The sequence below is a fragment of the Anolis carolinensis genome, chromosome 1 (genome assembly GCF_035594765.1).
Source record: "Anolis carolinensis isolate JA03-04 chromosome 1, rAnoCar3.1.pri, whole genome shotgun sequence".
In the NCBI taxonomy this organism is placed as follows: domain Eukaryota; kingdom Metazoa; phylum Chordata; class Lepidosauria; order Squamata; family Dactyloidae; genus Anolis; species Anolis carolinensis.
Window position 1 is genome coordinate 20,859,116 of NC_085841.1, and position 25,303 is coordinate 20,884,418.

General features: G+C 39.9%; 1 protein-coding gene across 4 annotated transcripts in view; it reads right to left on the reverse strand.

Moving 5' to 3' along the window:
* Positions 1-25,303, reverse strand: part of anapc1 (anaphase promoting complex subunit 1) — a 57,407-nt gene that overhangs the window by 19,442 nt on the left and 12,662 nt on the right. For all 4 annotated transcript variants that reach the window (XM_062970751.1, XM_062970747.1, XM_008120089.3 and 1 more), the window contains exons 10-34: positions 23,508-23,714; positions 22,338-22,433; positions 19,770-19,860; positions 19,585-19,650; positions 18,142-18,279; positions 17,524-17,658; positions 16,937-16,997; positions 16,134-16,321; positions 15,305-15,379; positions 14,612-14,877; positions 12,911-13,002; positions 12,006-12,148; positions 10,771-10,849; positions 10,635-10,671; positions 10,096-10,166; positions 9,508-9,686; positions 9,059-9,285; positions 8,171-8,289; positions 7,821-8,092; positions 6,619-6,853; positions 5,920-6,011; positions 5,596-5,730; positions 4,852-4,934; positions 4,427-4,505; positions 3,598-3,672 (exon numbers count right to left, since the gene is read on the reverse strand). In XM_062970751.1, the coding sequence (XP_062826821.1) occupies positions 3,598-3,672; positions 4,427-4,505; positions 4,852-4,934; positions 5,596-5,730; positions 5,920-6,011; positions 6,619-6,853; positions 7,821-8,092; positions 8,171-8,289; positions 9,059-9,285; positions 9,508-9,686; positions 10,096-10,166; positions 10,635-10,671; positions 10,771-10,849; positions 12,006-12,148; positions 12,911-13,002; positions 14,612-14,877; positions 15,305-15,379; positions 16,134-16,321; positions 16,937-16,997; positions 17,524-17,658; positions 18,142-18,279; positions 19,585-19,650; positions 19,770-19,860; positions 22,338-22,433; positions 23,508-23,714 (3,241 nt within the window). The remainder of the gene's footprint in view (positions 1-3,597; positions 3,673-4,426; positions 4,506-4,851; positions 4,935-5,595; positions 5,731-5,919; positions 6,012-6,618; positions 6,854-7,820; positions 8,093-8,170; positions 8,290-9,058; positions 9,286-9,507; positions 9,687-10,095; positions 10,167-10,634; positions 10,672-10,770; positions 10,850-12,005; positions 12,149-12,910; positions 13,003-14,611; positions 14,878-15,304; positions 15,380-16,133; positions 16,322-16,936; positions 16,998-17,523; positions 17,659-18,141; positions 18,280-19,584; positions 19,651-19,769; positions 19,861-22,337; positions 22,434-23,507; positions 23,715-25,303) is intronic.

Consider the following 25,303-nt stretch of genomic DNA (forward strand, 5'->3'; position numbering starts at 1 on the left):
TGCGGATCTGGCCTGCATCACCGAAACCTGGTTGGATGATCTGGGTGGGGTTAGTCTTACCCAGCTTTGTCCTCCGGGTTTCGGGGTGCATCAGCAGGCCAGGCCAGGAGGGTGGGGAGGTGGGGTTGCGGTGGTCTTTAGGCAGTCCATCGCCCTGGTCAGATGCGTCGCTTTGCAATCGGTCGGGTTTGAGTGTCTCCACTTGAAGGTGGGTACCCGGGACAGTTTGGGGATTCTGCTGGTGTACCGTCCACCCCGCGACACAGCAGTCTCCCTGCCTGAGCTAGCAGAGGTGGTTTCTAGCATGGTGTTGGGTTCCCAGCGCCTGTTGGTGCTGGGCGACTTCAACATTCACGCTGAGACCACCTTGACAGGTGCAGCTCAGGAATTCATGGCCGCCATGACGACCATGGGTCTGTCCCAAATAATATCGGGTCCCACTCATCAAGCTGGACATACACTCGACCTGGTTTTTGTTGCGGGCGACGGTTTGGTCGGAGTGGAAGAGCAAATTATTCTTCCATTGTCATGGTCCGACCACTATCTGATCAGTTTAAGACTAACCGTCTCTTCCAACCTCCGCAGGGGTGGTGGACCAATTAAGATGGTCCGCCCCAGGAGACTTATGGATCCTGAGAGATTCCTGAGGTCTCTTGGGGATCTGTCTACCATGGAAGCTGACGATCCTGTCGATGCCCTGGTCACTCGTTATAATGGCGAGTTGTCCAGGGCAATAGACACGATTGCTCCTGAGCGTCCCCTCTCGCTGCGTGGAGTTGCCCCAGCTCCCTGGTTTACTGGGGAGCTGGCGGAGATGAAACGTGCAAGAAGGAGACTAGAGTGCCGCTGGCGGACAACTCGTGACGTATCTGACCGAGCACGGCCTAGAGCCGCTATTAGGGCCTCGACTGTTTTCTCGACTGCCCGCATCGCGTCTGCAACAAATAGATCTTCAGAGTTGTTTCGAGTTGTTGGGGAGCTCCTCCACCCTCCTCAGGTCGGGGGAGCACCCGACATCTCGTCAACTCGGTGTAGCGAGTTCGCTCACCATTTTGCAGACAAAGTCGCTCAGATTCGTTCCGACTTAGACGCCGGCCTTGATGCATTGCCAGGTGAGGTAACCGAGGCATCTGTCTGTTCGATCTTGTGGGATTCGTTTCGGCTTGTGCAGCCTGATGATGTGGACAAGATTCTTGGAGCGGTGAGGGCGACCACCTGTGCCCTTGACCCTTGCCCATCTTGGCTCTTAAAACAAGCCAGTGGAGGGCTAGTTGATTGGTTTGTGAGAATAATCAATGCCTCTTTGGAGCAGGGCATATTTCCATCTGGCCTAAAACAAGCTGTGGTGAGGCCTGTTTTGAAGAAAGCCTCCTTGGATCCGGCTAACCTCAGTAACTACAGACCAATCTCTAACCTTCCATTCTTGGGCAAGGTCTTGGAGCGGGTGGTTGCTTCCCAGCTCCAGGGATTCTTGGAAGATACGGATTTTCTGGACCAATCGCAGTCTGGTTTCAGACCTGGCTACAGTACCGAGACGGCTTTGGTCGCCTTGGTGGATGACCTCCGCAGAGAGCTGGACGGGGGGGTGTGACCCTGCTGGTTCTCTTGGACATCTCAGCGGCTTTCGATACCATCGACCATGGTATCCTTCTGGGACGTCTCTCCGGGATGGGCCTTGGGGGTACTGTTCTGCAGTGGCTCCAGTCCTTCCTAGAGGGCCGTTCCCAGTTGGTGAAGCTGGGGGACACCTGCTCGGACCCCTGGCCATTGACCTGTGGGGTCCCGCAAGGTTCCATTTTGTCCCCCATGCTTTTTAATATCTACATGAAACCGCTGGGTGAGGTCATCCGGAGTTTTGGAGTGCGGTGCCATCTCTACGCGGATGACACCCAACTCTACTACTCCTTTCCACCTAATTCCAAGGAAGCCCCTCGGATACTGGACCAGTGTCTGGCCGCTGTATTGGCCTGGATGAGGGCGAACAAGCTGAAGCTCAATCCTGACAAGACAGAGGTCCTCCAGGTTAGTCGTACGTCTGATCGGGGTATTGGGTGGCAACCTGTGCTTGACGGGGTTGCACTCCCCCTGAAGGCGCAGGTCCGCAGCTTGGGGGTCCTCCTGGACTCTGCGCTGACACTTGAGGCCCAGGTGTCGGCCGTGGCTGGGAGGGCCTTTGCACAACTAAAACTTGTGCGCCAGCTGCGACCATACCTCGAGAAGTCAGATCTGACCATGGTGGTCCATGCCTTAGTTACCTCTAGACTGGATTACTGCAATGCGCTCTATGTGGGGCTGCCTTTGAAGACGGCTCGGAAACTACAACTAGTACAACGATCGGCAGCCAGGTTTCTAACTGGGGCAGATTACAGGGCGCGCTCAACGCCGCTGTTTAAAGAGCTCCACTGGCTGCCATTTATTTTCAGAGCCCAATTCAAGGTGCAGGTTATCACCTACAAAGCCCTAAACGGTTTGGGACCCACCTACCTTCGAGACCGCATTTCCCCCTATGAACCCGCACGACCTCTTCGCTCGTCGGGGGAGGCCCTCCTCTCGCTTCCACCAACTTCGCAGTTGCGGTTGGTGGGGACGAGGGAGAGGGCCTTCTCCGCCGTGGCCCCCCGGCTGTGGAACTCGCTCCCCAGGGAGATTAGGCAGGCCCCTACCCTACTTTCTTTCAGGAAGAGCCTGAAAACTTGGCTATTCCAGAAGGCCTTCGTTGACTGATCCTTGTGGGATCATGTTATTTACCTATTAAGCAGTAGACCCTCTGGATTGTTTTTAGGATTCATTCAGCACTTTAAGTATTACACCTGCTGTATAATTATCCCTCCCTGATAACTTGATATTGCTTTGCACCTTGGCCTGGATCTTTTGACCCAAATCGGGATTTTAATATTATTGTGTATATTGACTTTTATGACTGTTTTTAATCATGTTGAAGTTTTACTGCTCGGTTTAATGTTTTATCTGATTTGTGCTGTCGTGTCTGGGCATGGCCCCATGTAAGCCGCCCCGAGTCCCTCCGGGGAGATGGGGCGGGATATAAGAATAAAATTATTATTATTATTATTATTATTATTATTATTATTATTATTATTATTATAAATAAATAAATAATGAACACAAAATAGTTAGAACAGCATGCACTATAAAAGTTTTAAAAGCATTAAACCATTAATCTAATTAATTAACCCACTGGTTTTAAACCACAATTTAAAAAAATGAATTTAAAATGGCTGAAATTAATGTTACATATTAAAAACAGCACATCAATTTGTATGCCCCGCTATTCCAATCAGTTAAGGCTGAAAGCATGTTTAAACAGGAAAGTTTTTCCCTGCCACTTAAAAGAGAAAAGAGAAGAGGGAAATCAATGCTCCCTCACGAGGGAGTTTTTATGCCAAAGGAACCAAGGATGTGCTCTCAAAGATTCCTCTGATTTCCTGATTCTTCTAAATCTAAATGGGGTTCTGTGGCAGATATTGAAGAGATCATTCAGCTGATGAGCTAGTGTGGAAAGGTTTTCCACAATGACAGAAATATTTTTGAAAATCCTCTGGACTACTAGGACAGAAATGTTAGATATACGCAACTTACTTGTGGCACATTGCTGTCAATCCACTTAGAACTGGGCAAGATATCATTCCACAAAATCAGACAGCGAGCAAGGGTCTTTAGACGAACAAAGAGAGAATCAGAATAGGAGAAAGAATAATAACTGGTGACTAAAAGCACAGATTAACAGCAAATGCAAGAATTATCATGAATTCAAAATAATTTGAATCTGGAGGGTTAGAAATGCTTTAAGGAAACTTTAAATTTAGACTGCAAGATTTTGTCCTACAGGTGTTTAGACTTCAATTCCCAGAATTCTTGAAGTTAGCCAAGCTGTTTGAGGCTTCTGGGAGTTGAAGTTCCAAATACCTAGAAGACCAAAGGTAGAGAAACACAGCTTTAAACTATCATGTTTGACTCTGAATATATTTTGATCACAGAAGATGTTGTATTTTAAGAAGACTTCCTGGGCTGCTCTCACTTGTATTAGGTTTCCTTTATGCTGCTAAAAATCTCCACATGACTTCTTATATAGCAAACAAGGTCATATACTGATTAAATAAGAATTGGATATAAATTGCCAAGTGATTGCTGCACACATGTGAGGTCTTCTTTCATATTTTGCAACTCCTGGGAACAACTAGCCTTGCAACTCTGTATAATGCAAAGCAACCCCAAGCTTAGACAAAAAGGAAGTGTATTTGGTTAAAAGCTAACTGTTTAAACAAATTTACAACAGAGTAAGCATTCAGACACAGACAGATAATTCATAAGAATTATATTCATAGCTCTGGTACAACTCTGCATAAAACCACACAATTTGGAGAAGTCTGCATTGCAACAGAAGAGCAAAACCAAAATGTAAACATACCCTTAATAAAAGAAATTCTGGTTTCACAAAATCCAGCAAATACATAGTATCTGGAGCACGAAGCCAATCAGCTATCGACCTGATGCCAAAAACAACAGCAATAACAAAAGGTTATAAAACTGAAATGGCTTGGCAAATGGAACATGCAGAAAAGCTTCAGCAGAACACTTATTGAAAAGCTTCTTGTTGTTTCAAGATTTAATTTCTAAGCTCCATTGGGCTACTGCATTTTCACTAGGGTTCTGTCCTCCTAACCCAGCCAAATGTAGAGGGTTTACTGTACTTCAGGTGTACAACTGTTCCTGCTACTAATACGTACACACTTTGAGGCAAATAAGTGTAGGAAGGGGGGCTGGAGAATTTATCACCCTTTTGTTTCTAAATGCATTGGGTCTTACACACATGCAAAATTTAAAACCCAATACCTGTTGTTAGTCTTCAAATAAATCATTGCTAGTGCCAGAGTTGCACCTGGGCAAGTCACGTCCACATTTATAGTATCTCCTTCCTGTGAAGATAAAGAGTATGGTTTAATTCAGGTTAATTTACCATACAGTCACATTTCAGTAGTGGTGAGGTACCAAATACAGCAAAAAATGAGAGAGAAAGAAATTCAATTTGTTTTTAATAGGCATGAATTCATAATTCCCAAACTGGTATGGAAACTAGAATGCAATTATGCCTCATATTTGATTTACCTGAATCTGGCAATGCTCTAATGAAAGTGATCTGAATTTTCTGGAGATAAAACGTGTGCTATGTATGTACAACTTAAAAACACAAACAAACACACTTGTACAAGTTAATTAATTACACATATTCCTTGTGAAACATAGGAAAGGACAAGCAGCAAAGAATTCTCCTTCTCCTAATTGGGGCCATAGTTCAGTGGTAGAACAGATCCCATTCCCCAACAGAAATTCACCTGAAACAACAAGTACAGACCAATGTATGAAGAATCTTTGTTTCCCCTCAACCCTGAAGTTTTCAGTCAACAACACTCATCAGATTCACCCCATATGGCTAAGAAACCGTGGGAGTTATAGTCCAAAAAATCTGGAGCACCTCAGATTCCTTAATCCTGATACAAAGAGCATTGAAGAAGATAAGGAAAGATCTTGTGCAGGAAACAAAAAATGTTAAAATCAAAAACCTTTTAAAACGACTACCTTAATTTGGTAACTTGGAGACTTGTGCTTTTCACGGTGCATTCCAGTCTGAAAACGCCTGTGGCCACCAACCATATACTGGTAAAGCTGCTCAGGAACATTGAGGTCTGACATGCCAATCAAGTTACTGCCATGCTAAGGAATCAAAATAAAAAGATGAAACCATTCAATTTATGCTGTACAATTAGACATGGGTTACAGCCAGCCTTCTTCTCCTAGGGAGGCTGAAACATGCAATTTGGTCAGCAAACAGACTGGTTTCACTTTTGAGCAGAAATCCAGTAATCCATTTGGCATTGCACAAACAGTAGTGAGAGTACATACCCCAAGACAGACCATTCCCAAAGCTAAGCCAGCAGCTAATGAATAGGATTCTCTGTCAGTGCAATACTCCATCTCAGGACCTGGGGGGCGACCTAAATCCATATAAAGAAACAAACAAGCCAATAAATAAGTAAATAAATAAACAAATCCACCTCAAAGTTGACTTTTGAAAAAAAAACAAGCAAGCTTTTCTTTTTTCCTCAACTAAATCTGAATTAATGTATTTCCTTGATTCTAGCAAGACATCAATTGCAATATGCACACTAATTTCTCCAACACCAAGAGGTAAAAAAGATGTATATAAAAAAGCACCTGTGATTCTAAGATGCAGGTCATTTATATTGGGAGGAGGGAAGTACATCTTAAAGTTGAAGAAACACAGTAGACATTCAGTACTGAAATGCTTAGTGCATGACGCTTTGCCTAGCATGACACTGTTCTAAACAAATCCAAGGGCCAATTTCCAAAAGCCAGAACAATGAAAGCTTTTGAGATACGAGAAGTTGCATGGGATCATCAATAGAAAGAGAAGAGCTGGGAATGAAACTCTTGCCCTCGATCATAAGAGAGGATGCTTTGGTTTAGGCAACTTGGCCACCTGTATATTCTAAGGAACCATCCACGGAACTATGGACAACACATGTACATTACACTGAACACAGACAAGACCCTAGCCTATTTCTTCTCCCAGCATTTTACCTATTTCTGACAGCAGAACCTCAGCCGTGTGCCTGTGAGCCGTCCCTTGGTACACCAAGCCTATCCCTATCACAGCAGCCACTTGCACATTGTGAGGAACATCCAGTTCAGTAGAGGTTGGAGGCAACAGAGCAGGTATGTGGATGCTGAGCAGCCGAGTGACAGACATATTCATTGTGCCGAGCTTGGCAGCAGAAACCCCAAGCATCAGCCCAATACTGGTCATCTCGTGGCCCTGCCATGGAAACAAAAGCCTTGATCACACCTACCACAGCTGGGAATTAAGCCAATATTCAAAATACACATTCATTCTTGACAACACTTAAATTAAATCTGTAGTTTGGAGGTTTTAATTTGAATTCTTAAAATTTTTTCCCCTGGGGTCAATGGCTCGCCCCAACCAACACAGATCCACTTAAGATTTAACTAACAAATTGATGCAATTAGCTTACTCAGACAGAACTAGCAATTTAAGACCTGTGTTTAAAACTTTAATGGACAGATTGAAACTGACAGAATGGTAGCTGATTAATCCTTAACTGAATTCAATTGACAGGACTGAAACTTAAGGAGTTATTTCTGAAGCTGTGGCTCTACAGATATTGTTGGACTGCAACTCACTTCATATCTGGGCAGTGTAACTAACTACCCTTAACAAAAACCACAATTTAGTATGAAATGCCCATATGAGTCAAAGATCCAAGCGTGGCATTTACTGATATTTCAAAATTCACCACAGAAATAATTTTCTTCAGTGTGACATACGAAGTCTGAACTTAACCAGTCAATACACAATTTTGAGCAAGTAAAAGCTCAATTGACCACAGTGGTAACATGAAGTTGTGGCAATCTCTGTGATGAATAATAACAGATAAGATATTCATCACACAGTTGGAAGAATTTGCATAACTGATGGATAACTTATTAGACTTCTAGATGTATAGTCTGTAACTTTCGCCAGCCCTATCCAATACAACCATGCGGATAGGATTGTGGGACTTGTAAGACCCCAAAATTCTTACAACTTTTCACTCTAGAAAGGTTTACAGAGCTAAAAGTTCCTCATCTCTGATCTACATAATAACTGGAGTTCTTGCAGCATGAAGATGATGACCTCCATATAACTATCTTAATGTGGAAAAGATAACATATACTCATCAGGAAAACAACATTCACCTCTTACTTTTGAAGAAATGCCTCACCTTTGTCAAATAGTCATGCATATTAAGTGTTGCAAGCTTGGTGAGGTGGCCATTCAAACCCAAGGCCATGAGAAAGCCTGCATATTCATTGGCCAGCTCTGCATTTTTGGGTTTGTTGTAGACAATCCATGCTGAATCTATTTGGGAAGCTGGTGCTATTTTTAGTCCAGCAGCCACACCATTGTGAAAGTTTGCCCAACAAGCCATGTTAGGAGGCACGTCTATGTTGCCGCTGTTGAGGTCTACAGTAGTATTTCTTGGAGGCGCTCGCCCTGCACAGAATGGTAAAATAATCAAATACATTTAGGCAAAGTTGAAAAGTGAGACATACATGTCTTCAATGAACATACCTGTCAAGTTCAGCTTGGGAATAGGCAAGGGCTCTGTTGGAACAGGGTGATAAGAGAACAAAGTGAACATTCCTCTTCCCAAAGGGAGTGCCATTGTCCTTTGGCAAAGCTGCAGCAGCCTGTTGAAGGAATGAAAATGAGAAAGAATATAGACAACATTATTTTAAAGCACACATATGGACACAAATCAGAAACATATTACCAATAAGCATTTGAACAATTAAATACATCGTATTTAGTTGTCAACTGATCATTAGGTATATGTTGTGAGTGTTAATTGCTATCTTCACAATGTATAAATGAACATAAGTTTATATTTGGGCACACATTTATTTGAAAACATAACTAAACCTTGCATTTCAAACCAAAATAGCTTATATTTTTATAAAGATATTTACATATATACACACATACTTTTTATAGCCATTATACACATTAAAAGATATATAAATATAGATATAGATACACACACAGCATCAGTCCTCCACATGTGCAAGTTTGACTTTTGCAAATTTGATTATTCATAGATTTGATTAAAATGTTTTCAATAGGAATTTGTGGATACTTTGTGATTCTATGGTCAGTTTCCAGCAGAGGCTGATCACAGACTTGTGCTGAAGAACTTTGAGATAGACTGTCTTGTGTTTATAAAAACAGCATTTTTTTTATTCACTGGTGGTCCTGTGCCCCTAACCTCAGTGAACGTGGAGGGCTGACTGTACATTCATATACATATATTACAATATACATTTTCAGTAAAATACTTTTCTCATTTTGTTGCCATCTGTCCACCCCATTATTAATCACATCCTTAGGACATTCCACTGGTAGTTTCACTTGGGAGTCAAAGTCTGAGGACCAGAGAACTGAAGTAGGAATGCTGTTTACCGGTTTTCTTTTTCTTCAATATATTCGTGGTCACTGACTTCTGGCATCTGAATTACATTAACCCGGACCGGGTGGGCACTTTGCAGAAGCCTGCGCACCTCTTGCAACCTCAAGTCTTCACTCCATATCAACGACATCACTTCCTGGTTCATATCATTCATTCCATCATCATCTTCTTCGGTCTCTGAAGTTGAGGGCATATCAGATGAGATCATCTGGGTGTCAGACTTTTGGAGGTATGGGGAGGGAGAGAATGAGGAACTCTTCAGTGAGTTGCTAAATACAGAAGTGCATTTACCAAAAGTCATATCTGCCCTACTCTTTCAAAAAATGCATCATTTGTTGAACTGGGACTATTATCTAATTTTAATTCAAACGCTTTAAATCCACTTACTTATAGAAAATCTAAAACTACAGCAGTTGGAAGAAACTTCACTTCAGATACTTACAACTTTACTCTTTGGCAAATTTCCCTCACAAGCTTGTTTGGAAAGATCCTGACGGCCTATCAGTAGACAGACAGCTTCCGGCCAGTCAGAGGCAGGTTGCTGTCGGCAGTGATATATCGCATCTCTAATAGGAAGAGCAACTCCAAAAGGCAAGGATTCCAGGTCTCTTAAAGTGAATCCTAGTATTTGAACAGAAAACAAATATGAGACTATTACATACAGTCATTATTGCCCGTATGCACAAATGCAAAAGCATGAACATGTGTTTCCCTATAAGCTTAGGAGCCTGTAGCAGAATCTCAGCGAGAGATAAGTGATAATTTTTAAAGGGGCTGTGATCAGTCTAACAGAAATATTATCTTTCATGTTGGTTATACACTTGATTTTTTTTATTTCACTACTATCTCTGGTAAATTGGATGTGGCAGATTTACAAAATACTTCAAACCTGCTAAAACGATTCAGTCAGAACCAACATTTACTTTCAGCATTTACATTTCTAGCTTCACTGTATTTATGTAAACCTATCCAGATCAATTTGTTTCAGAGTACGTTGCAAAATGTCTTTAAAAACAATAAACCTTCTTACCTACACTTGTCATCCACAGAACCAGCTTTTCAGCAAGACTGGAAGCTGATGTGCTGTGCCTAAAACTGCCCCTGCAAAACACATGCAAATCTAATAAAATGCAATGTTTGCATTTATTCAACACCCAATGTAATGTATATACTAGATTGAGAAGGCAACAGTGTTCAAGGGACCAAAGATTTACAACCAGATGGCAAGAATAACGTATGAAGAATCAAAGTAACAATTAACGAGCAGATGCAATGGTGCTTGCAAAGATGTGCAAACATTCAGGTGCCTGCTCACATTGGTCCTGGCACATGGGAACCATGTTACTGAAAAGGGTAGGCATTACAAATGTTCTGTCTTCCATTTATGAGCAGCAACTATTACCTTACTTACTTCTTTAGTTGCTATGTAATACACTAACTAGTAAAGGAGAAACATACACAAGATTTTCAACAGAAAAAACACATTAAATTCTCACTTGGTCAAGGAATTACAAAGGGGTGGGGACAAAATAACTTCCAAATGGATTTTTATGGTCTCTTTTAACATACCGGGGCTCTTCTAGTTCAGTTGGCTGCTTCCGCGGACCTAAGTCAAAAGAGACAGAATGAAAGCACGCCACTTGTAAAAACAAGAAATGTAGCAAGAAATGAGTTGCAATATACCTTTATTCAAAATATATCTTACCTGAAGTTATCTTGGATAAATAGTTGGATGCTTCATTTAAAACAGCTCTTTCGTCACCAAGTATGTACAGTGCAACACTCTGCTCAGGAAAAAGGAATTCTGTCTTAGGTTCTGTTCACACAACATTTCCACATCCATTTAAGCAACAGAGAGAAGAAGGAAGATTATTTGGGAGGAATTTATTGAATTAGAATAAACATATACATCGAAGTTCAGACTAAATTGGCTATTCAGTTCCTAGAACTTTGAGTCAACATGGACTAAATTCAAGGATTCCAGAAGTTGAAATCTAAAATGACTGGAAGGTCAAAGGTAATCACCAGTTAAATTCCATATAACAATCCATACATTTTCTCTTTTAGAATTTCCAAATCAGAATCCTCCATATTTCTCAATTAGTGAGAAGAGAAAATTTAAAGTATATCAAAGGATTTGCTAAACTCAAATAACTATTTGCATGAACAGGGCATGAGAAAGTTGAATACAACAAAATCTCATTTTTCCCCATTAGCATGGAATGGCATACACAGTGCAACACATGTACCATATTTCTCCCATTGTAAGATGCCATCAACTGTGAGATGGACTCTAATTTCAGTACCAACAAGAAAAATACATAAAAGATGTTTATATAGGGAAAACGTGTGTCTTAGAATTGAAGAAATACAGTATTGCAAAAATCTAAGTGAAACCACTACCAGTTTGATGTATGTTATTACAAATCCCAAGATTTGCCTTGAATCAGTCTATCTAATGATAAGACTACATATACTCAAAAAGGTTTGTTCATAAAATTATTCCACTGTGTTTTCCTTCATGTGAATGGAGCTATGGCTGTATACCAGAAGGTAGCCAGAGGCCCTCCAAATGTTGAGCTGCAACTTCCCGCAGTCAACACAGCAATTGATGAGGGATAATGGAAATTGCAATCCAACAGCAACCAGAAGGCCAAAAATGGTTCACCTCTCTCCTATGGCTTAATAATAACAGCCCAGAAGGTTTAAGACATTTAGTTCCTTTGAAACCCTGCTCATCTGATCTACTTTAATGACATTTATTCCATTCTGGATCTTCCAGATTAAATATCTTCATTCATCCTAAGAGGCACAATCGAGGAAGCCATCCAATGATGAAAAAACTCTCAGAATTTAATACTGGAGGACAGACAACAGAAATACCTCAAGTTAAGCATACAGAAATGTATCAGTCTTTTTCTCAGTTCTTACGGTACATACCAACACTACCAGTTTGCTCCTTTCACAGATTCCAGGCAAATAAGGGTAGGGAGCCACGCTTTCTCCCTTTAAGCAGGAACTCAGCCACTGAAAAATACTTGGAGGCTCCACTGAAAAAAAGGTTGGGTGCTGCATCCCACACACTGGTTTAAAAACAGAGTAAAACAGAGAACAGAATTAAAATACTCCGGCTAGTAGAGGCTTATGCTGATCGTACAGGTGAAAAAAACCTAAATGCAAAGCATTCATGGGAATAACCAATGGGAACTTCCATGATCACAGCAGTCATGTGCTGTTGAAGTAATCTATGTGGTACATCCATTGACCACCAATCTATAAAGTACATGGCTGGTTGGGTATGAATTCATAATTCATAATGACTGTCCATACTGCCCATCATAAGCAAATAGCTTATCTTGGGCACAGTTTGTGAAGACTGTATCATATTTTCCAGGAATACAAAACTGTATGCCCCCACTGACATCCCCCCCCCCAAATGTAGTTCTCAGTTTTTAAAGTGTTGGTGTTGATCATATTTTCTCAAACCTGTGAAAAACAATCTTGTAAGGTCAGCAAAGAAAAAAGCAAATCTATCCTTTAAAAAATAAATAATTAAACTAAGTGAAAGAAATATAACACACAATGTTTAATATCACTCTTAAAAGAGTGCTGAATAGCATAATAAAGCCACTGTAAAGACCATAAATAATTAGAAATGTATTTTCCAGCTCTGAATTTTAAAGAAAATACAATGGTATTACTAAGCTGCAAGGTATTACAAAGCTCAAGAAGCAAAAGTCCTAAGAGTTTATTATATTAATACTGAATCTGATACAACAACCTCACACATATCTACTGAGTGATTAATTGCACTAAAAAGTTGAAACAATACTTTTGAGACTTGCCTGGATCAATTATGCATGTCTGCCTGGAAGTCTTCACTAGTATTGGATAGTCTCTGTAGTAATAATCAAGGTATGCTTCCAGATTTAAGTCTCTAAAAATAGGAAACAAGATGCAAATTGCATTCTGAGATTCACAAGTTCACATGCAATTACAGTAGAGTTTCACTTATCCAAGACTCGCTTATCCAACTTTCTGGATTATCCAACACATTTTTGTAGTCAATGTTTTCAATACATCGTGATATTTTGGTGCTAAATTTGTAAATACAGTAATTACTACATAGCATTACTGCGTATTGAACTACTTTTTCTGTTAAATATGTTGTATAACATGATATTTTGGTGCTTAATTGGTAAAATCATTATCTAATTTGATGTTTAATAGGCTTTTCCTGAATCCCTCCTTATTATTCAACATATTCGCTTATCCAACATTCTGCCGGCCCGTTTATGTTGGATAAGTGAGACTCTACTGTATTAATCAGAGCAATATTTCTCAAACTCTCTCCTCCAGGAGTTTTGGACTTTGGCTCCCAGAAATCTCAGCCAGTTTACCAGCTGTTAGGAATTGTGGGAGCTGAAGTCCAAAACATCTGGAGGAACAAAGTTTGAGAAACACTGAATTAGAGGATGGGAAGGGGAAAAGCTTAGAACATTACTTTTATGAACTACAGTCCTCATAATGGTCTAGCTAGCGTGGCCAGTGGTGATACTGGTTGGAGATTTTAGAAAAAGGAGTCCACAAAATGTATATTAAGCCATTTATAGGGTTCCATCTAAAACAGAAGTAATATCTCTGCTTTATTGGAATCTAGACATTACTCAACAAACCAGTATACAGACAGTGGAACACAGGTACAGTAATAGGCACCCAATTTTTTCTTGGTAACACAAGAAAAAAGTCAAACAATAGTTGTTTGGAAGTAAAAACAAAAACATGTAATCCTATCCAATTCATTGCAATTCCTTAAGAATAGTAAAATATATTATTCCTACATTTACCATTGCTGGCGCTAGAAATATCTTGAATCTTTTCCATTAAATCTATACCATAATATGTAAACCAGATGTAATACTTGTGACCCTGAATTTGATAGTTTTTGCCAGCATGCTGTAATACTAGCCAAAATGAGCCTTAACATTTTGATAACGGATTTTTAAAATCCACAGCAGTATCAATGGGGCTAGGCAAGAGAGATCTATTGGCAAGTGAACTGTTGTCCTAGAATCATCTCAGAAGGCAGAAGGAAAAGGCGTGGCATTTTTATTCCATTCTTCATTTTTCCCCTTTTATTTCCCCTCTCACTATGACCAATGGAGAAAATATTCTGAGAATATCTCAGGAAAACCAGAAATCCACTCCTGACCCCAAAAGTGGCAGACCTTTCTCCCATTAAGGGACTTCTGGGAATGGCTCTCTTGCTACCTGAAGGAACACACTTCCAGGAAGCATAAGACTATGCTATAAAACACCAGAAAAAGTCAAGCCCACAGAATGTTAACTACAAAGATAAAAAAACAACTCCTTCTTCCTCTCTGATAATAAGTGGTCCTGGCAACTCACCCTTCCACTCAACCTGCTATCATTTGTGCAAAGAAAAGGGAGGGAAACGTCTAATCTGCTTTATGATCTGACTGCAAATCTTCTTAACCACCGCCAAGAAACACAACCAACTCTAATTCATTTCTAGGGGAGAATACCTTGCTAATTGAACCAGAAGAACAGCTAAGGAACGAATTCCTTCACCCATCAAACAATTCAGCTTCAGCTCCTCATAGATTAAATGGAGCACATAGAAAATAGCTGGAATGTGAGGGAAAAGAAGAGTGGTGGAGTCCAAGCAGTGTTTGTGTGAAGCATTGTCTTTGGGAAATTTTACTTCCAGCGGATCCAGGCATAAAGCTTTAGCCAAAGGATGAGACTCGACATTTTTATGGTAATCAGAATTTAAAAGATACTCTGCATCCTAAAAAAACAGAAAAAAGAGCTAGGATTAATGTATATAGTGATTGTTTTAGTTTACACATTTAACATGCAATAATTACTACAGTCATTACTATAGTAATGATTCCCAACTGGATTTGTGCCTTTATGATCAAAAAATGAACACAACTGTTTGGTGACAAAAAGAAACACTCCTTGATATGGGGGAAAAGATTGTCTGACCAGACAGTGAAAGAACCTCATTAGTTAAAAGTAACTATTAACAGAGTATTGGTTAGATCAGCCTTCTCCAGTATATCACTGCTCAGATGTTAGGTCACAACTTCATATTCACATTAACCAAACACTGCTTATACCTTTCTTGGACTATAAAAGCCTTTAAAACACTTCTCAAATTCAATGGATTTATAAAATCATTGGAAACTACCAGTAAATTAAATTCTTCTTACTTCATCTGATCCTGTTTCTGATGGTCGAGCCTTTTTGGGAGCAATGACTGGAGAAAGTGATCCTTCAAAATCAAGCTAGAATGAAGAAATATCAAATTATACCAGAGAGCACTGAATTCTGGTTTTAAAATACATACACTACAGAAACAATTATAAGCAGCAAAATACTATATTTATTCATCCAAAATGCGGTTGATATTACCTTTTTTATATCACTTGTGCATAAACAACGGCTAACTAACTACACTTAAAATCTAAACCTTATTTTCACTTAAAAGCAAGCACTACCAATGTCAGTAAATCTGACTTTAAGGAAGAAACTAAAGATGACAGACTTAGTGACGACCCTCGTCAACTTCAGTGGGACTTTGGATTTGGTCCTTGAGCCACAGAAAGGTTTTTGTGGACTACGTAGGAAGCATGTGGAGAAGTGCAGACAAGCCTCAACAGTTCTACTGATATAAATTCATTTTTGAGATTTCTTTCCAAAATGCAGTTCTTAAATATTCAGCTCAGTAATGTCCAACACTTGCTTTTAAAGCCTGGATCCAGTCCCTGTCTAATATACTACATTTGTACCGATTAGTTTTTGAAAGAAAACTTCTGTGTTTGCACTCAAAATAAGAAGACTAACATTATGAGAAACAGTTCATATTTAACTTGGAAAAAATATTTTTGAACTATACAAGAAGTTTTTCCTAACCTTTAGTGGGATCACTATTTTATGCTGGATCGGCATTGTGTATAAAATTACTGTTTTCCAAGTGATGATTTACTATTTGGTCTTGCTTAGAAGCCAAGTGATAGATGGCCCTGCAAGGTAACTTACATTGCGAGTCCAGGCCACTCTTTCTGTGTTGTAACCCATCATGTTCATGAGACAAGTCACAAATAGGCTCCACTCTGAGTAGTAACTTGGTCCTCCTGGTGCGTTGTATGCATTATACCATCTGACAAGCATTTGCACATCAATTTCTTTAGGCAGGATATACTTAATGCCTTGTAAACACCTTTTGACTATTCCAAGTAAAAGTGGGAGACAAAAGAACAACAACAAAGAGGAATCATTATATTCTGAGCCTCTAAATTTATTTCATATTAGATGGCCCAGGGCCAGTATAAATATCCGCAATCTGATGTGACTCCAACTTAACTTAACACCTAACTTAACTAAGGGGAATTACAGAAGGATTAGGGACCAATTTCTGCTCACTTCCCCAGGCTTGAGGTCAGTATCAACCCTTTCTGATGAAAGATGTTAAATTAGATCAATAGGTAGGATTGAAACTATAAGGAGATCTCTCCCTCTGCTGAACGACACTGCAAAATCCTGATTCCTGGCTGCAGAAGCAAGTGGAAACACAACCCACACAAGGATGTGTTCCATCAAATTTTCAGAAAGTTACCAGTGAATGTTTTTAGAAAAACCCCAGAAAAGGGGAAAGGCTGCTGAAACAAAATGTTTTGCTTTCCAAACAACAAGGTCTGGTCACTCAGCAAAAGTCAGGAAATTGGTAGCAAGAATATAGAGCCATACCTAAGCTGATTCAGGACCTGAATGTTAGTTTGTTGGATTCCATTTTACTGCCCGCCCACCCAAAGAAAGAAAATGATACAGATTCAGTATCATACCTAATTCTGAAGTTGCAACTTCAGGAATGGTAATTCTGACCATTGAGCCATTGCTCAGTTCCTATGTAAAGAAAAGACAGAAAAGCATACAGTCAACATTACAAAACTAAATTGATCCTTGACATGCAGAAGCTATTTTTGAAGTCTATTTGGGAGCCACCAAAAAGCAGAGGAATGCATATATTCTGGTAAGACCTTAGCTACATGTTCATTACACAACAAAGATAAAATCAGATACATCAAAATATTAAATTCAATAAATATTAATTTTTCTACATATCAAATATTTCCTTTCTGGTCCATCAGTCTATCAGATATCTCCTAATCATGGTCTGAGTACACAGGAGCTTCCTCCTGCTTTCTTTCTTCACAGAACAGGATTCGAACCAGCAACTATAATAGTTTCAACTATAATTCCTCTATCTAGATACAAACTGTCATTTGAACGTATTATCAAACCATGCAGAGTTCAAATTTTCAAAAATCATGGCTAGGAGGTCAGAAACACTACATTCAAATCCAGCTCTAACTACTGTATCATGCCATACTTTGATATAGCCCAAGTTAATCTACAGAGTAATACTTACCAGAGTCACTCTATTCTGAACATTATCTCTCACAGAATGTACAAAAGTTGTGAGTTGCTGAAAAGTGCAGTCATCAATGTAAGAGTCTAGAAGTTTGGAAGAATCTCTCAGCTCTGGAACAGGGGACAACATTCCCTTTAAAGGAGGGGGGGGGGCAAAAGTTATCATATTATAATACTGACAGAATCAATGAGTTGGGGGCATTTTGAAAGTTATTTAGTTCAAGGCCCTACTTAATGGAGTCATCTTCCCATCACAGGGTACCAGGTAAAAGGCTATCCAGTCTCTGCTTACATTCCTCCAGGCACATTTTCTACTTATTCCTCTGCCGACATCAACTGTGAAGATCTATTCTTCCGCTCTCACCAAATGGTGGATTTTCACTTAACCCATCGACTGCCACAAACTAAAGTATTTCCCTTATCCTTGCCTGTGCCAACAATGTGAGAATCTCCTGCTATCCCACCATGGTAGCCATCCATTGTTGGGTGCTCTGGTGGTTCCTGTGTGAGACTGTATTTATTGTATCTTCCCATTGGACACCACCAAATTTTATTAACTTGCTGCCACCACAGACACTGTGCCTTAATTCAAGCTTTTCAATGACCACCTTCTTACCTCATCTAAGAGTCCAAGGTGCTTATTCAAAGGCTTGGAAGGGCTGTTGACACTATCCAAAGGAGTGCTTGGACGAGGCATCTGATTTGACATTGTCAGTGAAGGCGCCAACAAGCCAGGTATGAACACTTTTCCTACCTTGTAAGGAGCAACAAACAAACAGTTATACAAAGTGCCTAGAGATCTAACTTTTAAAGTCTAAAACACCATTGAAAAGACAACACTAGACACCGAATCAACTATATAATGACAAGCTATTTATCTCAAACGTTGATAAATGGGATTGCTCAAAAATGCTGATACAGAATTGGACAGCATCATTTATTCCACTCTCATTCCAAGAGAAAGATGCAATATACTATAAATTAAAAATACATTAAAAATCTATGAGACTATAGGCATATCCCATTTAACAAAGCCTCTGACAAAGACGACCATTTCTACAAATGCTCATCTAGCAGCCTTCGTTTTTTTCCCTATCTAGATGAAAGCTTTTGATAACAATGTGTCTACACAATGGCTGTTTGATTTAACATGTACAAATCCTTACAGATTTTATGGTGTAGGAACCTATTCCAATTCTCTCTATATTATTTCTGCCTCTGGTACAATATTGACTTTGTTAACTAATGTATACCTATATTTGTACATCTACTATCATCATCTATTTTGACCAGCATTCAGACTTGCAGAATCACAAGAAATGCCCTTTTCTATCATTTGCTTCATACCATTTTTTAAAAAAGAAATGGAAAATGCCAGAAATTGAAGCTAAGATCTTACACACACAAAGCATGCTTTCTATTACTGACCAGAACTTGCAAAAGTTACTTTGGAGGAAACGCAATTCCACCAACTGGTCATGATGGACCTGCAGTCCAAAAAAAAGGTAATCTTCCCAGGTTCTATGCCTGATCCCATTTGGATTCCCTAGTATTTAAAAAAGGTAAAAATCATCAAACTATATACAACTTTGGAGGCCATGAAATCACGCTGGGTGACCTTGGGTAGGTCACACTCTCTCAGCCTTGGAGGAAAGCAAAAGCAAACCTTCTCTGAACAAATCTTACTATGAAAAACCTGTCATAGCGCCACTGTAAGTGGGAAATGGCCACAACAACAACAGGAACGCACAGAAGTCTTCTACTCATGTTCAATGTACAATGAATATGTATTCAACATCCTTTCAAGCTCATTTCAGGGACATAGGGGCCAGATGAGAAGGAGCACTGAGGGGAGAGCCAACATACATGATCTTATCCACTTTCAGCCCTCATGCATAAAGGCAAATGGTTAAACAAGGCTATAACTGAAGACGAAATGGAAAGAAAGCAAGCAAGGGGAACATCCAGAAAGACTTGGGCAAGTCACAAAATGGAATGCAGAACTATGGAAAGTTAATCTACATATGAGGCATTAAAGTGAAAAAAGTGTCATACACACCCGAACTATTCCAGTAAACAGAACTAAGTTTCCGTTGCCTTCCAGAACCAGCATTGTGTCAATGCTCTGGGAATATTAAAAAAAAAAAAAAAGGAAAAAGAGCACACTAATCAGCTAGTATTTGAAGGAATGTTATCAACTGATAAAGAACACATGTAATCTACATTTAGTATTTTTATACTTACTTCAATGGGAGCGGCATCCTTTGCTGGTATATTGGTAACAGTGCCAAAGATCAACTGGGACATGTCATTACTCTGTTGAAACTTCACACAGCTAAAAGTGAGGAAAGCAAAAGATCTCAGCCAAATATTACATAAGAAATGCCCCCAACTGCAGTTCTTAACAACTATATATAACACTAGCTGTGCCCGGCCACGCGTTGCTGTGGCTTAGTCTGGTGGTGTTGGTCAGTCTACATTAGGTTGTATTTATGCTGTGACCTCCACCCTTCTTTATACTCACATTAGTAGTAGTATTTGAAGTCTGTTACCTTCTTCAATTTTTGTGTTGATTGATAATTGCTTGAGATCCCTGTTGTCTTTGGTTTGTTGTTAATTGTGATGTCTGATTCTGCTGAGTGCGGTTTACATCTTATTCTGGTAAAATAGTCTTTTTTTTGTTTTGCCTGTGTAGGTGTTTATTATTGTTGTTGTTGTTGTAGTGGTCATGAAGGCTGGATAAGTTAGATGCTACTGTATTGTTTTTTGGAGGCCCAGTGTAGCACTGACTGGCCTCTCAGCCTCAGTGCCTGGCTGCTTCTTGCCTGTGATGGGGTAGATTCTTATTGTTGTTGTTGTCATTGTTATTATTGTAATTGTTTTTTTGGAGGCCAAGTATGAATGTAGGGATTCGGGAGGTGGATGAGCACTGAATGGCCTTGTAGACTCAGTACATGGCTGATTCTTGCCTGTGTAGGTGTTTATTATTAGTGGGTGAGTGGATGGATAGATGAGTGGATGGATAGATAGAGTGGGTGCTCTCCTTGTTTCCTTTATTCCTATGCTGTTCCCTTTCTCTGCTCCGATCCTGAGCTCGCTGATAAGAACACACTGGTCAGAAAGGAGGGTAAATATAACCGGATCAATTGTCTTTCTCTCCCTTTTGCTCTTGGCCTTCTGGGCAGACAGGGAGGGCTCTTGTCCCTGGCGTTCCTTCGCTTCCCTTCCCTCCCTCCTTCCTTCGTTCTATCCATCCCAGCCTTTCCTGCCTGCGGAGCCATGGAACTGGGTCAGTGGGTTGGATGGCGGGGAAAGGAAGGAAGAGGCCTCTAATTGAAATGCATGGACTCCATGCCATGGGGTGCTGGAATTTGTAGTTTGTATCCAGTCCAACCCCTTTATTTTTGTCATGGAGGAAGACCCCACCCAAACCCCTCAGACAGATGGCCATCCGGTTTAATTGTGTTGTTATAGTCACGATGTGTTGTTGTGAGTTTTGTGGGTCCGGATTGTGGTTTTGTGGTGTGGTTGTGTTGTTACAACCGGGAGGCAAGGCTTTTGCGTTGTGTTGTCAAGTTTTGTATTTCTGGGGCGCTTATTTGTGTGCCAAGTTTTGTATTTCTGGGGCGTTTAGTTGTGTTGTTATAGTCACAATGCGTTGTGGTGAGTTTTTTGGGTCCAGATTGTGGTTTTATGGTGTGGTTGTGTTGTTACAACCGGGAGGGAAGGCTTTTGTGTTGTGTTGCCAAGTTTCGTATTTCTGGGGCGTTTAGTTGTGTTGTTATAGTCACGATGCATTGTTGTGAGTTTTCTGGATCCGGATTGTGGTTTTGTGGTGTGGTTGTGTTCGTACAATTGGGAGGCAAGGCTTTTGCGTTGTGTTGTCAAATTTTGTATTTCTGGGGCGTTTAGTTGTGTGCCAAGTTTCGTATTTCTGGGGCGTTTAGTTGTGGTGTTATAGTCACGATGCATTGTTGTGAGTTTTGTGGGTCCGGATTGCGTTTTGTGGTGTGATTGTGTTGTTACAGCTGGGAGGCAAGGCTTTTGCATTGTTTTGCCAAGTTTCGTATTTCTGGGGCATTTAGTTGTGTTGTTATAATCATGATGCATTGTTGTGAATTTTGTGGGTCTGGATTGTGGTTTTGTGGTGTGATTGTGTTGTTACAACCGGGAGGCAAGGCTTTTGCGTTGTTTTGTCAAATTTTGTATTTCTGGGGCGTTTAATTGTGTTGTTATAGTCACGATGCGTTGTTGTGAGTTTTGTGGGTCTGGATTGTGGTTTTGTGGTGTGGTTGTGTTGTTACAACCGGGAGGCAAGGCGTTTGCGTTGTGTTGTCAAGTTTTGTATTTCTGGGGCATTTAGTTGTGTTGTTATAGTCACGATGCGTTGTTGTGAGTTTTGTGGGTCCAGTGTGGTTTTGTGGTGTGATTGTGTTGTTACAACCGGGAGGCAAGGCTTTTGTGTTGTGTTGCCAAGTTTTGTGTTTCTAGGTAGTCATGATGTGTTGTTGTGAGTTTTGTGGGTCCGGATTGTGGTTTTGTGGTGTGGTTGTGTTGTTGTAACCGGGAGGCAAGGCTTTTGCATTGTGTTGCCAAGTTTCATATTTCTGGGATGTTTAGTTTTGTTGTTATAGTCACTGCGCCCGCAACTTTATCCTTTTATATATATAGATTTCTACATGATTTAGTCATACTGGCTGCAGATGATGGGCACTGTATTTCAAAAGAGAGCATGTAGCTGAGGAATACTGGGATATAGACTTTAATGATATGGTTCCATCCCATACAACAATTCAAAAAAGCCATACTTACCGCAACTGGAGCTGGGACTCCACTAAGTAGCACAAAAACTTTTGCCCACAAAGATCAGTTGTAATAAATACTTTGGAAGCTTGTGAGTTTTTCTCCCTATCAACAATTCAATGAAAAGAGAAACAATAAATAAAATTGATATTACTAATTAAAAAGCCTAAAGAAGCTGCTTTGAAAAATGTTAAATGAACAAGTCTAAAAGATTAGCTTAAAGCATATCTTACTGGAATCTTGTATATTCTTTTTACATTGACAGCACTTTCCTATACAGTACATGTCTACTAGTCTGTTAGATAGAAATAAATCTCAATATATTCAAGAAGGCTTATATCTATGTCAACATGGAGAAATTCTAGAGCAAGTGTTATCTTCTAAAGCAAGTATACATATACACACAGACACGCACACTGAAGTTTGAGCAACTAATGAATTTCAATGTGTCAGACCATTGTAGCAAAAAACCTCCTACAATTATTGTTATTGATAAATATCTTCATAAATTGCATTATTTATAAATCTACACATTTGAATCTAGAAAGTTTGATAGATGTTGACATTTTCTGTCAAGTGGACTTTTGATTTATGGCAACACTATTAATAAGATGTCTGCCCATCCATGAATATAACAAGTAGGAAAAAACTATTAGTTTCCTTTTATCTAATATAATCACACAAGTATTTCATTCCTATGTTCATTTATTATAGATTTTGAACATTTTCCAACTTATTAACATTCATCTTTAAACATACCTATTTTGTCGGGGGGATTAATACTTCTTATTGTAGCAACAGATTGGCCATGGGATTATAAGGAACAAATGTATCTTATTAAATTACTATTAATTCTGTCCCAAAAGCCAAGATCCATAAACTAGCTTTAAACAAGGTTTTGATGATGGTTTTATGTAACTAAAATCATAGAATAAACCTGGCTTGTTTGAGCTCAATAAGCCATCATCGCAGGTGTCCGATGTTATGTTAAAGCTTAAACTAATCCTGACTGCCTGACACCAAGTAAACACAGCATTTTCATTCATCTTCCTTGTTTATTGTTATATGCAAAAACAGACAAAATCTAATGTCTTCTTTAAATTTTCAGTAAGCCAGTCAGTGTGAACGTAATCCAGGTCTCTATTAAGAAAGGTCACGGATAAATCAATTTTGCCAAACCTCATGGTAGTGAATGGTTCTGTCCATAGATGATCTATGCAAAGTTCTGGAACAATGAGTTCAGTTTCTGGGGCAAGGAAGGACTCAGTTGCACTACTTGGAGAATGGCAGGCACTATGCCTCTTTGGAGACTGGGCATAGCTGGAGAAGTTGAATCTCTGCACTCCTGAGAAAGAATGCACTCCCAAGGCTGGAGAGTGAGAGCGGCTGTGAACAAAGAAAGGATTTTTGTTCAGCGATGGATTGTAGACACAGTGCCCTTTTCTGCCTGCCTGTCAACCAAAGAACGTACACCTTAGGTATCTGTGCAGTCCAGTCCAGATCTGCAGGAGGTCGAAGTATCCCAGTTCAGATTTTCAGCTCAGACACTAATTCATTGGGTGACCTTATTCAGGATGCTGTATTTCAGCATCAGCTCCCGCATAGAGAGCACAAAAAACTAGCCTACAATACAGTCCTCCCTTCAGAAACGAACCAACTCTGTATGAGAAGATACAAGCTCAAGGGCATCTAGGCTGTCATCCAATAAGGGATAAGAGACTGCAGCTAAATGTAAAGCTGGTATAGTATGCATACAATCACAGCACTTGAAGTGGACATTTGCTTGCTAGTTTCTGTTTAGGAATTATAACTCCAGTCAACCCTCCACATTCACTGGGGTTAGGGACACAGGAGAACTGTGAAAGTTAAAAAAGTGAATACAAATGCTATTTTTTTTAACTAAGAGAAGACCTCTCTAGGAACCTCTAGGTCCTCCAGCATGACTTCCAGTATTTGGCCAGAAGTTGATCACAGAATCACATGGAGGATCTACATATTTTTAGAGAGGTGCTCTTTGTGGGAATCTCTAGGTCCTCCTATGAACTTTATTGTTAGCATCTGTCAGAAGTTGCACTGGAGGATCTAACAATTCCAAAAGGACTCCAAAAGGGGGCCTAGACAGAAAAGGACAGTCCATTTTATTGGGGGGGGGGGGGAGTTGAAGAAGGAAAACCATTTTCCCCATTTTCGCTTATTCACCCCCATTCCCATATCATAAACAATCGTTGTTTCGACAATGGCGACATGGGTGGGGGAAACAGGTAAACGGGGGAATGGTTTAACTACTTCAACCCCCTTCTCTGTGTAAAATAGATTATCCTTTTCCATCTAGCACCCCCTTGTGGCCTCCACCCAGATAATGGAACAGTATAGAGAACACTGCAATCAAATCTGAAAAATTCAAACTTACAAATGTGGATGGTCAATTGTATTGTGACTGAATGATACTTGGTTATAGAAATACTGTACGTATAAACATACTTATACGAAGCAACATTTAGTTACATGTATTATTTGCTGGAGGACAAACTGTATCTTAGGGTAGTTTTTCTGCTCTGTATTGTATATTGAATTGTAACCATACCTATATGTAGCAACATTTAGTTACATTTATTATTTGCTCTTTTCTTTACTGCTATAATGCTCTTGACATAGTTGACTATCAGCTCCTGAAAAGTAGGCAGCTGCCTTTTTTGTTTAACAAACTGTATGGTGTGTACGACTGCTAACCTACATTTAAAAGTTTAACCAATGGTTTATTAGGCAAGTTCCAATTTAGCCTACCTTACAGCATTACTATGAAGATAAAATAGTTTGAGGAGGGGGAACCCTGCACTTGGGAGGTGAGTGGGAGGTGAAGTGCGGTTAAAATGAAATCATATAATGTCCCAATAGGTATTTCTCACAATCTATATATATAAAAGAGTAATGGCATCACGGCGACTCACAAAACAACAAAAGTACAGGCCCCCCAA